Consider the following 17,463-nt stretch of genomic DNA (forward strand, 5'->3'; position numbering starts at 1 on the left):
GAACAGTCAATTCATTCCCCAGCTGGCCCTGGGGCTCACCCCACCTTCACCTCCTGCTCCACACGCACCCATGTTGTGGAGGACACAGCTGAGGACTGAACCATAAACACTAACTCCTTCATATTGCATAAAACCCACTGAAGCACTAATATACAGTTGGTTTTTAAATTGGCCAGGGGGCACATCCACGCAACAATTCTATCATATCCAAACTTTTCCATCCTTTCCTCTACGGTTTCAAAGATTATTTGGCACAGCTCAAAGCAATGTTCATGGGGAGGGAAGTGTTAAAATACGTAACTGGCCCACATCCGTGCAGTCACTTATACATTCTTTGTAGTTTCATGATCTACTGGTTTGCACCTTCGCCATGGCCATTTATTGCAGGTCTGTGTTGTGTGTTGATGTAGTTCTACCAAGATTTGAGATCTGCTCTGGCCTCCAGATACACCTCTACCTTGATATAATGCTGTCTTCGGGAGCCAAAAAATCTTACCGCGTTATAGGTGAAACTGCATTATATTGAACTTACTTTGATCTGCCGGAGTGTGCAGCCCCACCCCCTCAGAGCATTGCTTTACCACGTTATATCAGAATTCGTGTTATATCGGCTCATGTTATATCGGGGTAAAGTGTAGTTTCCTTGCTTGCAAAATAGTGTGAAATATCTGGGATATAATATCTTCTCTCTTTAGCAACAGCGGACCAAGTAATGAATGTAAGAAGCAACAAGAAACTTTTTTTTAGCACTATAAAGTATCAGAGGGGTAGCTGTGTTAGTCTGAATCTGTAAAAAGCAACAGAGGGTCCTGTGGCACCTTTAAGACTAACAGAAGTATTGGGAGCATAAGCATCTTCTTGCATCTGAAGAAGTGAGGTTCTTACCCACGAAAGCTTATGCTCCCAATACTTCTGTTAGTCTCAAAGGTGCCAGAGGAACCTCTGTTGCTTAGCACTATAAAGATTCCTTTGGTTTCTAGGGAATATGGTTGGGGCATACTGTGCAGCTGCAGGACTTTTCATTGTACTGGATCTAATTGTCTGCTATCAATATAAAATTCTGCCTCAGTTGGGTGGGCAAGGCAACCAATTTCTTCTAATCTGCACTGTATTCTGGGCTAAGACTCTCATAAATTACACAATAGTAGGGTGGCTGAATCCACTCTCATGGAATTAAGTGCTTAAACTCTCTAGAATGCTTTGTCCCCTTGAAATATACCAGTGAGAAAATCTCCATTCTTTCTCTGAATGTTGCTCCAGCTGACCATTGTTCTAAGATACTGTTTTTATATTTCATATATATATATTAATTTAAAAACTTAGTGATGGTACTAGTTCTTCTGCTTTAAAATTAATTAGTTTAAAATTTGAGATATAAAACATTTTCATCAAGACGAGAGACAATGGAAGTTAATACAGCACCTCTGTTACAGAAATCAATGTTATTTTTGTTCCAACTGCACAGAATTGATAGAGGCATTAAAAGAATTTAAGAATAGCTTTATTTAGCATGCCAAAAACATTAACAAAAAAAAAAAAATCTATAAACATAAGCAAAATGTTTAAATACCATAATTTAATGTAAACCAGATCTTTAAAAAAGTTTTAATACTGTAATCAAATAGGTTATTTACACGCAGTGAAGACGGAATTACCTCCCCACAGGTGTCCAAAATTAAACAATCATCTGATTTCCTTAATTTCTTAAACAAGTCACGCATCTCCATGTTGGTCATTAGTAAACAAATCATTTTAGTTCTGTACAAGATTCACCTCTCAGTGTTAGTGTTAGTCAAAGCAGGGAGTGCAACACCCTGAATTTTCTGGCAGTCAATCAAAAGAGAACTGCATGTTCTTACTTGTAAAACATTCAGAGAGGTAAGGCTGTAAATCTTACCATCACATTTATTGCAGGACAATGTAATTACAATTGAAGAAAAAGTAGAAGCTATATTTTGAAAAAATAAAAGCTTTATAAAAATCACTACAAGACAAACTGTCATTTTAATCATATCAGAAAGGCCAAGCATAAAATAAAAGTTATATAACTTGTTACATTTAATAGAACCCTTAACTTTTAATGCTAAAAAAATATTTTTTGTAATTTGGAATCATTCCAGCATACGAGAAAAAGCACTTATGGTCTTAGTAGAGGAAAAAACATTTTAAATGACCGCTTTATGCAGTTTTTTTGTTTAGCCATGTAAATTGCATTCACCGAGACTTTTGGCCAGTGAATTTAAAATTGTGCTTGTGTGGAGTCTTCGATCAACAGCATAGTTCTGAAAGTTGTCATCATGGATCACTGAACATTTGATCTCTTTATTTCAAAGGACCAGCATTATTTCTTTATTGCAAATAAATATCTGCACGATGTTGCAACTACTAAATAATGTAGTTCAGAAACATTAGACAGTTAAAACAGGGGGTGGGTTGGTTCAAGAGACTGGTAGTGGAATACTGAGCATTACAACTTTCAGTCATTGGCATAAATCCAGAGCAGACTGGAAATAACCAAAGGTTATCTGACAACTGCTTAATGGCCTATGTGAAATGAGTGATCACCATTCATTTCGTAGGGAAAGAAAGCCACATAAATAAAAGACCATTGCAACTGGCAGCCTGTTGGCAGACTCAGAAGAGACCACTTTTTGTGTTGGCATGAAGAGTAAACTATGATCATCCCCTTCTAGGCGGTTTCTGCATGTCAGTGATGAGGCACATTGGTTTGTTACTATGTGCCCAGAGGCAGTGCATTCACTGGTCTGCAGTGCAGAGGGAACTTTAATTTCTAGAGCTGTCAATCTAGTACCTTTCACAAGAACTAAAATTCACTTAAAATAAAAATAAAAAATAATAATTAAAAAAAAATCAGACATTCCGGAAACAAGACCTCATCATAAACAGGACTAACTGGAAGGGAGGATGGAGAACAGAGGGGATAAGAACATTAGGCTATCGTTTTTTCCAGTTGCAAAATTCACTTAATTACTGCCCTCTGTACAAGTAAGCTGACGTGTTCCAAAATTTCTTAGTCTCACTTACTGCAATCCCTGAAGTATCATATTCTGGGTGAATATGCTATGTTGATGTTTGTTTACACACAAATACTTTTCTCAGCCTTCCAAGGCCCAAGTGTAGGATACAATATGTGACAAAGACCCAAAATGAAAGACAAAATATTCATGCAAGAAACTTAAAATGTTGTAGGACATGGCTCTTTGGTTTAAATAACTTGCTGTTACCCGTGTTTGATTCTGATGTAAATAATTTTCAACACTAAAAGAGAGGGGACATCAAATTTGTGTGGAACGTAGGCAACATTTAGACTAAAATAAATGACAACCCTCAAACAGAGGGACATTTGAGAGGTATGCACAGAAGACCACATTTGTACCTGCTTCATATTCTCAGTATGGATTCCCCCATCTTTAAAACTGGCATGGGAACACATGCAGATGGAACAAAACAGGGAAGAGGTACACAGTAGGAGTCCATTACATTATATAAACAGTAGTAAGCTGCATTAAAGTGCTACAAAATTCTCTTAGTAATTTTTAAAAGTTGCTACTATTCTTCCTGCCTTACTTCATACTGGTGACAACAGGAGGTATTGCAATGGCACTAGCTGAGCTGGAGTTTACAATGTCTTCATACTGTGGGGGTGGATCTAAGTGATGCTCCATTTCATTTCTTATGCTGGTTTCGGCAGTGGCTTCCTCGTATGAAGGAGGAGGGTCACCATTTGACAGTCTTGTTGATATTGAGTCTGAACGTCCATCTGGAGAGCCCAAATATCCAGGAGACAGCCCACTGCCTTCATACATTTCTTCCTGTGGGGAATGAACAATGCTGAGCGGCGGGGGAAGAGGACTTCTACCATCAGCCACAGCACTATCACCAATGGCTTCGCGGGCTCCCCTAGGCATGTATACAGACTGTCTACGGATTTTCTTTTTAAACAGGCATCTCCATGTGAGAAATATGATAAGGAGGATAACAAAAAGGCCAATGATTAATGGAAATGCGAGGTAAAATGTATACCAATGGTGTCCTGTGTTACTTTCTCCCTGGAGTCCTCCATTTGCGTGGCCTTTCCAGAACTCTCTCTAAAAACAGAGACAGAATAAATCAGAAGCTATTAAAAATAAATTTTAACTGGTCTATTTTCAATAACAAAATTGAAGCAAAGTGTTTTGGCTTTCAATAAATGACCACCTAGATCTTTAATTGGTGCAGATACTGTATAAGAAGTTTCCTGACTTCTTTCTGAAGTCACTGAGTTTGAGGTTTTTTTTTTTTTAAAGCCACCTAACTCCTCACTGCTCACAACCTTTCTGTATCAGCACTCAATAGTCACAAACCTACATAGGAGAGAGGAATGGATTAGAAAAATAATCTGAATTGATTTTAGATAATTTGTGAATGCAAAAACTCAAAGTCAGATCTATTTTTGGAATTAAAGATTATTATAAGGCGATTGGACAGGGAAACATTGTTTCAGAGTGATTGACTATTTTGACCCAGCATAATTATGCTTCACTGTCACCCTACAAGTCAAACTTCCCCACCCTCTGTCTTATAAAATAATAGCTGTCAGCTATTTATAGCCAACCACAGCTTTTGCAATATATGGATAACATACTTAAAATAGTCCAGAAAACTTGGTATCTCAGGTAAAGATAGATGAATCAACAGAGTAGTGGAAATATGAATGAGGGGGGGGAATTAAAAATGAAACATCATCAATACTTTAAGATAATTTGTTATGTTATTAACATTTTAAAATTACAATAGCTATTGCAAAAGCATTAAGAAGTTGGGATCAAAATCCCATTGCTTTAGCTGCTAAACAAGGATACTATAGGCCTCCTGTCCTAGATAGCTTTTCCACTGCCTGTATCTTGTGAAGTAGCACAGGTATTAAGCATAGTTAATATAGACCAAATGTAAAATACAGGTAAAGTTATGTAAACCTCATCCCTTTGTTTCAGACAAATAAGGTTAGTAAACATCAATTATATTCTGTGCTTGGAGAAAACAAAATCTTCCAATAATAAAGGTATCTACATGTTACATAAAAACGTCCTGGGCTCAATATAAAATATGAAATGATTTTTTAATATACATAACACTTCACATAAATTACATCACTCTACACATTCTTAAACCTAGCACTAAAAAAAAAAACAAACAAACAAGCAAGCAAGAGACTTAGGGTTTATTTAGGCAATGTATTAAAAGTGCAAAAAAAGCCATCTTAACTGATCTTTTCAAAGGTAAACGCTACACTTGGACACTTATCTTATTAGCACAATACAATTCCACCATTCTCACAAGGTAATAGTTTTATGACCACATGCATCAGTAACTAACAATGCAACAGTCATTTCTGTCCCAATTCAAAAGTCTATCATTCAAAAGGACCGATCACATACATAAAGCAAGCTAGGGTTCCCTCCAGATATAATCTCTGAAAATCTAGTTAAGACTAGATTACAAAATAAGAAGATTCTTGGAAAAGTTGGGGGGAGGGTGTTAAAAAAAAACAACAACAAAAACCCCAGATGTATCAAAGTAGTAACTACTAGCTTAGTCCACATTTTTAGGCAATAGGGTTATACACACCCCTTTCCCCAATATTTAATATGATCTAGAACAGGGGTCGCAACCTTTCAGAAGTGGTGTGCCAAGTCTTCATTTATTCACTCTAATTTAAGGTTTTGTGTGCCAGTAATACATTTTAACATTTTTAGAAGGTCTCGTAGAATATATAACTAATCTACTGTTGTATGTAAAGTAAATAAGGTTTTTAAAATGTTTAAGAAGCTTCATTTAAAATTAAAATGCAGAGCCCCCCCAGACTGGTGGCCAGGACCCAGGCAGTGTGAGCCACTGAAAATCAGCTTGTGTGCCGCCTTCGGCACGTGTGCCATAGGTTGCCTACCCCTGTTCTAGAAGTGTTTTTTGTTTTTTAAATCATGTTCATTCCTTTGCCTTTTCAACACTGCAGAATTTGACATGTTCCCACAATTCCAAGATCTTAACTAGGTCTGCAAAGCATCTGTATTTTATAAGATGTGGTCCAAAATTATTTACGTAAAGCCATATAGCATGGATTTCAAATGAGGGAAATAAATCTTAACATAACAAACCAAATGCATTTTTTTCAAATTAAAGTTACGGGGGGGGGGGGGGGGGGAAATCACATCTATACCACAGTAAAATGCAGACCCCACACAAAACAAAACAACTCTGTTAAAATCTCTGGAGATTCTGGAAGGCATTGTCAGTGGGACACTTGGGAAAGCGGAAGAGCATTACTGTAGGAAAGGGATAGGTTAGCTGGGTGGGATCATATCTGGAACAAAGCTGATGACAAAGTAGACAGGGACTGCAAAGGGATCAAAGAGCCTCATTCTTGGCAAACAATACCTTTTTGGTCAAAAGGTTCCCCCCCACCCCCACCCCTTCTCTTTGTTTTGTGTTCCTTAATCAGAAAGCTATTATCTTTAAAAAGCAAGTTAATAAGCATGAATACTTAAAGTACTATGCTGAAAGCAGATTATGAAAATGGCAAGGTAGGGCTCCATGTTTACTGCAATCCAGTGACTCCCACATCATGCATGCTCAGTTTACAAGATTCTTCTTCCTAACTTCACTACAGAAATCAACCCGGGCTCTGAAAGTCAAGCTGGGTTCTTTCCTTTCTTACACAACACCACTGGTAATAAAGTTTCTGCTGGCCAAATAATGCCTTTAGTGAAAACTTGCGTACTTCCCCCGTGCCCTCAACCTGTTTCAGAAGGGCATGGATCAGCGTTCACATCGCACTCCCAGTCAGTGCCTGGGCTGGGGAAGCTAATGATCCAACCAGTGGACCAATTTGGTGATGAAACCTAGACACATGCCACTTGAGGCATGTTGCGCATATGATAAGAAGAAGAATCTGGTTCAGCTACAACTGACTAGAACTTTAGCTGGAACCAAGTCAAATCATTCACTAGGAAGACCATCATTGTTTATTTGTATTAGAACCCAGCTTTGTCTCATCATTCTGCTGCCTGAGCTGCGCCAAAGCAGTAAAGTGGTAAAAGCTTATTTTGGCACTAGAGTCAGGAAGTCTGACTCTGAAACCACAGAGCAGATGTGTCGAGTAAGAAGCTGCCATTTTTAGGTAGCCACTTTGCAGAACACAGCAGCATGTTAGGTGAATATAAGTTAGGTTTTTTGAGTTATTTATTTTAAGATGCTAGATGTTGTAGAAAAGGATTACAAACTTATATATGCTTTCCAGTATAAGGATATAGAGATAATAGATTTTATTGCCACTTATAAGCATTAACAGTTTTCAAGTATTTTTTTATCTAAGATGTGCCTGCTACAGGAGCTGTTTTTGTGGCTCTCCAAAATGCTGGGAAGCCAGTATATCTCCTGTCCATTCCTGTCTCAAGGGATGGGAACTGCATCATTCATAGATAAAGTTGTGTCTAAGTTTGGACATTTGACTGGTCCAAAAATAGTTGGTCAATTCACCAGTCAAATATTGTCAAAGATGGTCAAATATTTTAGAGCACTAATTTATTAGCACAGTAACAATGGTAACCAAAAAAAAAGAAAAAAGTGTAAGACTTCATGGTCTCCAATAGACAGACACTTATGCCTAATTACTAAAAAAAGGTATTTTTTTCATTCTTAGAGCTTCATTTCATTGGTGTTTGCATTTTTCTGAGTTAAAATAATTGCTAAGTAACTTGTTTTTTGTAATGTTAGGTTAGCATTGAAACGGGAATGTTAAAGTTACACAAGAAAAAAATAAAATTAAAACAGACAAACCCATAGCAACTATAAAAGAAAAAAAAAAAAGTAATTTTTAAATGCACTTATGCTAGGCAGGCAGCAAGCCAACTCCACAGATAGCTTAATGGCTGTGCATCTTCTCTCTTTGTGTCGGGGAGGAGGTTCAATGACTGAAGCTTCCTCTCCCTCCCCCATTCCCTTCTGAGTTAATTTCTGAATGTTTTTTCTAGTCCGTTTAGACTGTAAACTCTTCAGGGCAAGGACCACGTTTTAACTTGTTCAATGTGTTATGAAAACTGCCAAGTATATTGATGGCCTGGTATACAAAGACAGACAGTTTATTCTAGTCCAGGGGTAGGCAACCTATGGCACGCGTGCCAAAAGGCAGCACGCAAGCGGATTTTCAGTGGCACTCATACTGCCCAGGTCCTGGCCACTGGTCGGGGGGAGCTCTGCATTTTAATTTAATTTTAAATGAAGCTTCTTAAACATTTTAAAAACCTTATTTACTTTACATACAACAGTTTAGTTATATATTATAGACTTATAGAAAGAGACCTTCTAAAAATGTTAAAATGTATGACTGGCACACAAAACCTTAAAATTAGAGTGAATAAATGAAGACTCAGCACACCACTTCTGAAAGGTTGCCAACCCCTGTTCTAGAAGATTCCAGCCAACCAATATGCTCAACTTTCAATTAGTTCAAATTTTTCCCAACAGGTCGCATTAGCATGCAGTAAAATGAATGATCAAGACATTTAAGTAGACTTGCTAACAGATGCATTAAAAAAAAAAAAAAAAAAAAAAAGTAGGCTGTGGTCAAATAGGCAATCAACTGACATTATTTGACTGATCAACAACTGGCTTGTCCAGCCTACTTGTGATCAATTGGTAGATTTAAATTAAAAGTATCTGAAAGAATGAGGTTCTAATACTTCACTATCAATATAACTGTCATTCACAGAGCAGGCCCCCTGTACATTAAATTGATACTGACACAATGAGCTGTTGACTCTCCATGTCAATGTTAAAAGCAATAAAGTAGTGCTGATAACTTTCATTTTAAGGTGCTACTGTATTTTGGCAGCATACCAGCTAGCAAATCAATGCTTTGACTTTTTATAAAGGCAAAAATCATAAGATCCCAATCAGAAAAGCATTCTGTATTCAATAGCTGGAGTACATGACCAAAATGATAGTGAGAGTAAGCACTTCAGACATTTGTTTTTTTTAAAATTTGCCTCAATCTCAGATTATAGTAGAACTGTTGGTGTCACTAGGCATAGCTACCAGGTAACTCAGGGGAGTGGAAGGCCAGAAGAGCTGATGAAACTCCTTTGCTCTGGGTCTAAGGGAGCCACAGTGACTCCATCTTGAGAACTTTCACCTACTTTTATGCTAACTGCTTACATGCTGAAGCAGAAATGTAAGGGTCAGCTTTTCTAGCAGACAGCTGTAGGTTTGTTCACACTAGCAAAACTTGTAGTGATAATGCGGCGGAAAAGGGTAGGGTTACCATACGTCTGTATTTCCCCGGACATGTCCGACTTTTTAGTTGTTAATTGCCGTCCGGGAGGATTTTTTAAATATATAAAAACGTCTGGAAAATACGGACGTATGATAACCCTACCCACTGCCCCCTTTCCTCTTGGGGTGTCAGCTCGCTCAGCCTGCGGATTGCAACCCCCCCATGCTGCTGCAACCCTGCGCCCCACGGCTAGGAACGGTGGCGTCTCTGCAGCCAGCTGCTGGTGCGGGGGACTTGCGGCTGCTTCTCCCTCCTCCGACCATCCCCCACGGCTCTGGCAGAGCCTCAGTCTCCCCCCCTCCGTCCTGGCCATGCAAGGAGCCCCCCGCCAGCGGTCCGTGCAGCCAGGGATCTCTCCCCCCGGTGGAGCCACTGCCTGGGGGCGGGTCCTGGCACAGGGGAAAGTTTCTTGTCACGCGGTGGCGGCTCCCGGGAGCCCAAGCTCCCCCACCCGGGAAGGGCTTGCGCTGCAGCGCCTCCCGCAGCCTGAGCTGCCGCAGCTTCGTCGGGTCCGGCTGGGAGCGGGGTGAAGGCTCCCCTGAGGGAGGTGAAGGGGGGGGGGATTCTGAGGGGAGGGGGCGGGGGCTCTGAGGCAGGGGCTGTGGAGCGTGGGGGGCTGTGGAGGCGTTGGGCTATGGAAGGAGGTGGGGAAATAAAGGGTAGGGGTTATGGAGGGAGGTGAAGGGGAGGACTGAGGCAGGGGCTGTGGAGAGTGGGGGGGCTGCAGAGAGCAGGCTCTCAGGAGAGGAGGCACTGAGGCAGGAGAAGGCTGAGGATGGGCCCTGTGGAGAGCGGGTGGCTCTGGGGTGAGGCCTGGGGGTTCCAGCGGGCGGGCGGAAGCGGCTCCGAGGTAGGGTTACCATATGTCCGGATTTTCTCGGACATGTCCGGATTTTTGGTCCTCAAATCCCCGTCCGGGAGGAATTTCCAAAAAGTCAGACATGTCCGGGAAAATAGGGAGGCATGGTAAGGCACCGCATCCTCCCTAGGCTCGAACTTTCCCGGCTCCCGCCCCTCTCCACCGCAGCGGGGGCCGAAGCAACTTCCCCAGCACAGCAGTAGCCGGGGGGGCGGTAGGGACGAGGGGGAATGCGGGGTGCTCAGGGGAGGGGGCAGAGTTGGGGTAGGGAAGGGGTGGAGTTGGGGCGGGTCCAGGGCCCCGTGGAGTGTCCTCTTTTTGCAGTATTGAAATATGGTAACCCTAGAAAAGGGGGAGGGAAAGACTGCGTGCGCATGAATCTACAAGGCCATAAATAAGCATACGAATGGGAACTCTTCTAATAAGCCACAATGTGTGTCTGCTGTAACTGCTCGAGAAGGGAGGGGTAAGAGGGAGTAACAGACAAAGGCTTACACAGAAACTGCTTGCAATATAAAATGGAACATGTGCTAATATGTGGTGTGCTTGATTTGAGACGTGTTGGTCTCCTAGTGCCTATTCAGAGCTCTTGAATAAAGTTGGTTTTGCTTCTCCACACCTGGTGTGTCTACTAGTGCAGCGCACACCAGGCAACCAACCCCGCTGTTTGCCTCCTCGGGCCCATCTGGGCCGGCAACAGAACTATATATTGAAGTTCAACATACTGTAGTTTATATAGCTCTCTCGTCGTTTAGATATTTACACAGAGTTAATGATTAGTCTGAAAGCTAATATGAAAAGTCACATTTGATACTCGGAAATACTATTTTGGGTAGATGCTTTCAATCACTGATTATATAGAACTCAGCCATGCAGTTGACGTTGCTTTCTGCAAAAACTTAAAATAAGAAATTTAAATGTTCAAACTTTTCCAGAATTAAAGTCCCTCCCCCTCAATCCCTAGGAACATAGCAATTCAGCGGCATGCGGCATAAATTTCAATAAAAATATTTGAAAGTTAACAGAAATAAAATGAATTACAATACTGCAATCATGCCATGTGCATTATTCTGTACTTATGTCTCAAAATGTCCTTGAGCCTAAGAATTTAAGCCACACAAAGCTTTGATGTTTCTACGGGCCAGAGGTGTTGACAATCAATTATGTCTAAAATGGTCTGAGCAGTCATTCATAGATCAACTTTAAGTTTTGTCTGTACTTAATTTTTTCTCCTATTTAGCAGAAAACATTTTCAGCATATCATAATGTAAACAGTCTCTTCTGTTCATTTATAACCCATTCAAAGACTGAGGTACATCAATGTTAAAACCCTCTCTGGCTATAAACAATAAAGCTGCTATTGTAAGATAAGAGTAGATCAGCCTTTTAAATGCACCAGAAGTAGATCAAGGCACCACAACACTTGCACTGTAGAACTCCACTGTGCACACAAGACCTCAGCAGAAGGAACTCCAACAAGCTTATGCTGTGACTACAGTAGCCAAGAGATCCTACTTCTTCCCATCAAAGTAGGGATTGTAAATTGCTTTATCCATATGGATTGCCACCATTCAACCCCAGGACAGAGTAACCATTCACTGCAAGGAACAGGCTTTCTACAGTTCAATAAGAGGCTCAAATCAGTTTATTATTCAAAAGGCAAGGCAGAACAACACGAAAAGAAATCATACATTCCTCTCTCCAGGAAGCAGTCTCACAGCGTTACACATTGCACCGTAGGTCTGCTTCAAAATATGCTTTCAAGTCCACCTATATTTATACCAGCCTTGGTTATGATGGATAGAAAACTCCATAAATTCCACTTTATCACCACAGACCTTACACTTCTTCTCTTATCTAGCACCATGCATTTTACAAGACATAAAGGAGTCTGTACAAACCAGACCCAGCACAGATAATCCATACCTAGTAGGCTGCAAATTTTGCAAGTCTCAGCAGAACATACACCTTGTTTTTCCTGACAGAGTCTACAAATACAAAGAATAGGTATTGCAACAGTTTAACTACAAATGAATTTCCATAATAAAGCTTAGCATGAGTAGAAGCCATTTTGGGGAATAGTTCATAGTTTCACAACTTATGAAGACAAAGCATTCTGAGAATATATGATATACCCTACTTGTTTACAACTAACTACTTTATCTTAGGGCTAGTCTACACTACTGCTTAAGTTAATGTAACTTACGTCGCTCATGGGTAAGAAAAAGCCACCCCCCTGAGCAATGCAGGTTACATTGATCCAAGCGCTGTCCACATCAGCGCTAAGTAGGCAGGAGATATTCTCCTGCTGACATAGCTTCTGCCTCTCATTGAAGTGAGGTGGAGTAATTATGCTGATGGAGAGCGCTCTCTAGTCGGCATAGCACGTCCTTATCAGCAATGGTGCAGCTGGATCAATGAAGTGTAATAGTGTAGACTAGCCCTTAGTTGCACATCATACCTTATCCAGTCAAAAGTAGTTAGAGGAAAAAGTAATTAACATTTCTGGTTAATAAATCTGTTTGCAAGAGCCAATTTTACAGTCCTTATTGCAATTTCATTCCTTTTAAGGAAAATCTGCAGCATCAGCATTATATAACTATAGCTTTGCAAGCATTAATTTTCCACTTCATTTTTGGTCTAGCCATAAAGCATTATGGGACTCTGGACCAGTTTGGTCAATACTGAGAAGATCACCTGACACTGCTCCCTCTCAAAATCTGGCCCAGACACAAGAGGTCCTAGAAGCACTGAAGGAAATTCAAGCCACCCTCTGACACTAAAACATCCTCTCACTGGATGAGAAGAGATAGTAGAGATGCAAGATGCTCTTGACTAAAAAGATTGTTAGCATCTCCTACCCTAAAACAAGTCTGGTTACTGTTACTTTTTTCTTTTTAAGTAAATATGTTTGACTCAACCAAACCACTGGCCACTATCTAGCCTCCTATTTGAAAAGTAAATTAATTGAGAAACTGTTTAAGAGTATCCTTCAACTTCAGTTGTCCATTACTTACATTCTGTATCTCTCTCGGTAATTTTTTAAGTCAGACCATGGACTAGAAATTGTGTTGGTCATGATGATGGCACTCAAGTACTACAATAGTGACTGTGGTATGAATACCACACACACACACACACACACGACGCAACCTCCTGCCCCTTTATTTAGTGGCTAATAAAATTCCCATTCCAGTCCTCCATTTTTCCAGAGAGACCACCAGGAACGGTATGTTTAAGATCAAATAAGTAGCTAGAAAAATGTGCAGAAAAAGCTAAAACACAGGTGGAGGTCAGTATGCCCTGAACAGTAACAGTCATTCTGGCATATACCAGATCTCTATTCAGTGATGAGCTCCCAAAATCCTAACAACTGGTTCCCTGGTGGCACTTCGGCAGCGGGGAGGGGGGCCTTCACTCGCTCTGGGTTTTCGGCGGCGGGTCCTCCACCCAGAGCGAGAAAGAGAGAGAGAGAGAGAGACAGACACACACACACACACACACACACACACACACACACACACACACACACACACACACGCCGCTGAAGTGCCGCCAAAGACCCGGTAGGGAACCGCATGGTGAGTACAAGCCCCACATGCCCGTCTCCCACCCCCATCCGACCCCAACCCACGTCCTGCCCCCAACTGCCCCCCTCAGAACCCATAACCCATCAACCCCCCCGCTCCTTGTCCCCTGACCACTCCCTCCCGAGACCCCCCTCCAACTGCCCCCCAGGATCCCACCCCCTACCTAACTCACCCCGCTCCCTGTCCCCTGACTGCCCCAACCCCATCCACCACCACCCCTGACAGACCCCCGGAACTCCCACGCCTACCCAACCCCCTCCCCCCCCCCTTCCCTGTCCCAACCGCCCCCCCCCCCAAACCTCCGCCCCCTCCAACTGCTCCTCCCAGCCCCGGCCCCCTTACCATGCTGCTCAAAGCAGCAGGAGCCGCAGAGCTGCCAGAGCGCTGGTGGCGCGGCACGCTGGGGCTCTGTGATGGGGGGAGGGAGGGGTGTGGAAGCAGGGGTGCCTCCCCCGCTGGGAGCTCAGGTGGGCCGGACAGGACGGTCCCACAGGCTGGATGTGGACTGGAGTTTGCCTGCCCTCCAGCCCCTTTAACAACCGGTTCTACACCAGCTTCTAAATTTAACAACTGGTTCTTGCGGACCGGTGCGAACCGGCTCCAGCTCACCACTGCCTCTATTTACAGACTTTCGCCCTGATCCTGCAATGAATTATGCACGAGCAGGTCCTGCTCCGGCACAGAACCGCATTCAAATTAATGGGGCCTCATGTGCATGGCACTGCAGGATTGGGGCCTTATTCTTTCAAGGTTTTACAGAGGTGGTACTTAACAAGTACTCTGGTGGCGTGCAGCTGCTAGTCTCAGGAAAGCTACTTCAATTCTGCTTGTTTTTAGAATAATAAAATTGTCTTTACTGGGTACTCTGCATTTCAACTGCTCTCTCTCATGGCTTTAAATGCATGATTTAAATAAGATGTCTGTGGCATGCAGCACACACATATTCTCTTCCCCTTCATAGGAGGATGTTCAATATCCAAAGGAGTGTGAAGTAGCTTACTAGTTTTGTTACAATGCATTTAGTAAAAATGAATAAGCTAAGAAATCTAGTGCAATGTAGGAAAGCTGGAGGCCTCTAAGCACACACTTAAGCTTACATTAAGTAATTCAATTATTAAAAAACCCGACTTACTGTCTTGTCATCATTTTCAAAAGCTTCTCTTGCTTCCTCATAGGTACAGTTTTCTTCTATGCACTCACGCTCTATGTTCCCTTGCTTTAGCTCTTCCAAAAATCCATTGGCTCTTGGGTATCTTTTTAACACAGAGTTGGCTTTGTTTTCTGTTAGGAACACTGAAAAGATGAAGAGAACACAAAGGTCACTTCTGAAAATATTGTATGGATACATTCACAAAAGTTCAGAATAAAACTGCCCAAAAGAAAAATAATTTGTTGTCTGGAGAGAGATTTTTCAAAGCATTCTCTTTACTTTAAAAAAAAAAAAAAAAAAAATTATGAAGGCTCCTCCAAGTGTTACTGGCTATTAAAAACACTTTTGCATAGACTTCTGAGCATTATAGGTACAATGCCACAGATTGTTTAAGTGCACCCACTGGCCTTCACTCAGCACAACATCCCAGAACACTTAAGCTCATGTTTAACTTAAACTCTGCAGTCAATGGGACTTAAGCACATGTATAAGCACCATCCTGATTAAAGATGAACTTAAGCATCCACTTAAATGCTTCCTTTCAGGGCTACAGGGAGCAAATGGTACATGGCTGTGAACTCCCCCTCCAAAAAGTACTTATAACTACGTGGGGGCATCCTATCTGAAATTCTCACAAGCGTTATCAATAATATTTTTCTGCATAATACCTAGTAAGAATCACACTCCAGAATGGCTGACCTTTTTTCAAATAGAAAGTCTACAAATTCTCTTATGCAACATTGAACTTTGCTAGCTACCATGGCATTAAAGAAACGCCAACTGTATCTATAACATTTAAGTTACATTTTAGTTTGTTCAACTTGAGCAGTGTACTTTTCCTAGTAAATCTTTAGGTTCAGGGGTAGCAAAAATGTGTGTAGTTTCCTTTTAAAATAATTCAATATGTGAATATTAAACCCCGAGATGCCAAAAAGCCAGGAGTAGAATTGCATGCCTGATCTCAGTATGAAATCGCATGTGAATCAAATATTTACATACAGAAATAACCAGTTAGACGCAAGAAAGGAATTTACATATGCAGATGCACAATTAGCATGCAAGTTAAAATAAATTGGACATGAGTTCCTGATTGAGAATCAAGCCCTCAATGCGATTTTAAGCACAAATGATCCAGCTTTTTCTGCTGACATTCCCTACTGTTCTACACCACATGCTAACAGCAAAATAGAGTTTACAAAAACCATTATCTAGCTGAAGTGTGTGACACTGCAAGTTTCACTTTTCTATCACTCCAGAAAAACAATAGTGTGGGAAAACCAGAGAACATGAAAGAAAGGAAATGGCAGACAGTCATTCATTAGGAATTTGCCAAATGAAAATAAATGTTGCTTCCTAAATTCCAGAAGGATCAAGATTTCTTAAAAGTTCAACTGACAGACATTGGAAAAAGTTTAAAGATTTTGAGTTCCAACATTTCCATCATGATTTTTCATCTTTCAACTCGGCCTGTTGATTAATCGCAATTAATTCACGTGATTAACTAAAAACAAGAATCATGATTTAAAAAATGAATAGCGATTAATCAGTTTTAATTGCACTGTTAAACAATAGAATACCAGTTGAAATGTATTAAATATTTTTGGATGTTTTTCTACATTTTCAAATATATTGATTTCAATTACAGCACAATACAAAAGGGTATAGTGCTCACTTTATATTTTTTATTACAAATACATGCACTGTAAAAATGATGAGAAATGTGAATTTAAAAATACTCAAATACAAGTACTGTAGTGCAATCTCTATCACAAAAGTGCAACTTACAAATGTAGGGTGGTTTTTTGCTTTTTTGCTATATAACAACTGCACTCAAAAACAAAATAATGTAAAACTTTAGAGCCAACAAGTCCAGTCATGGACATGCTGATGACGCTCGTCAAAATGTGTTAATTAAATTTGAGACTTGGGGGAGAATTGTATGTCTCCTGCTCTGTGTTTTACCCGTATATATATTTCGTGTTATGGTTATCTTGGATAACAACCCAGCACATGTTGTTCATTTTAAGAACACTTTCACTGCAGATTTGACAAAATGCAAAGAAGGTACCAATGTGAGATTTCCAAAAATAGATACAGCACTGGACCCAAGGTTTAAGAATCTGAAGTGCCTTCCAAAATCTGAGGGGGACGAGGGGTGGAGCATGCTTTCAGAAGTCTTAAAAGAGCAACACTCTGATGCAGAAAACTACAGAACCCGAACCACCAAAAAAGAAAGTCAACCTTCTGCTGGTGGCATCTGACTCAGATGAAAATGAATGTGCATCAGCCTGCACCGCTTTGGATCATTATCAAGCGGAAACCGTCATCAGCAGGGCCGGCTCCAGGGACCAGCTGACCAAGCACATGCTTGGGGCGGCACCTTAGATGGGGCGGCCAATGTTGGGATGGCGGGGGGGGGGGGGGGGGGGCCGGGGGGGGTTTCCCCCCACCCCTTTCCCGGCCGGGCAGTGCAGGGGGTGTTGCAGCGGCACAGGCTTTGGCAGCGCTGGGGGGGGGGGGGGTTTGGGCGGCG

At 41.3% G+C, this 17,463-nt stretch overlaps 1 protein-coding gene across 1 annotated transcript in view; it reads right to left on the minus strand.

Moving 5' to 3' along the window:
* Positions 1-1,484: 1,484 nt before the first annotated feature.
* PRRG1 (proline rich and Gla domain 1) overlaps positions 1,485-17,463 on the minus strand; it is a 20,803-nt gene continuing 4,824 nt past the window's right edge. The window contains exons 2-3 of the mRNA XM_034754602.1: positions 14,913-15,073; positions 1,485-4,109 (exon numbers count right to left, since the gene is read on the minus strand). Coding sequence (XP_034610493.1) covers positions 3,585-4,109; positions 14,913-15,073 — 686 coding nt within the window. The 3' untranslated portion in view covers positions 1,485-3,584. The remainder of the gene's footprint in view (positions 4,110-14,912; positions 15,074-17,463) is intronic.

The sequence above is a fragment of the Trachemys scripta genome, chromosome 1, assembly GCF_013100865.1.
Source record: "Trachemys scripta elegans isolate TJP31775 chromosome 1, CAS_Tse_1.0, whole genome shotgun sequence".
Taxonomy (NCBI): Eukaryota; Metazoa; Chordata; order Testudines; family Emydidae; genus Trachemys; species Trachemys scripta.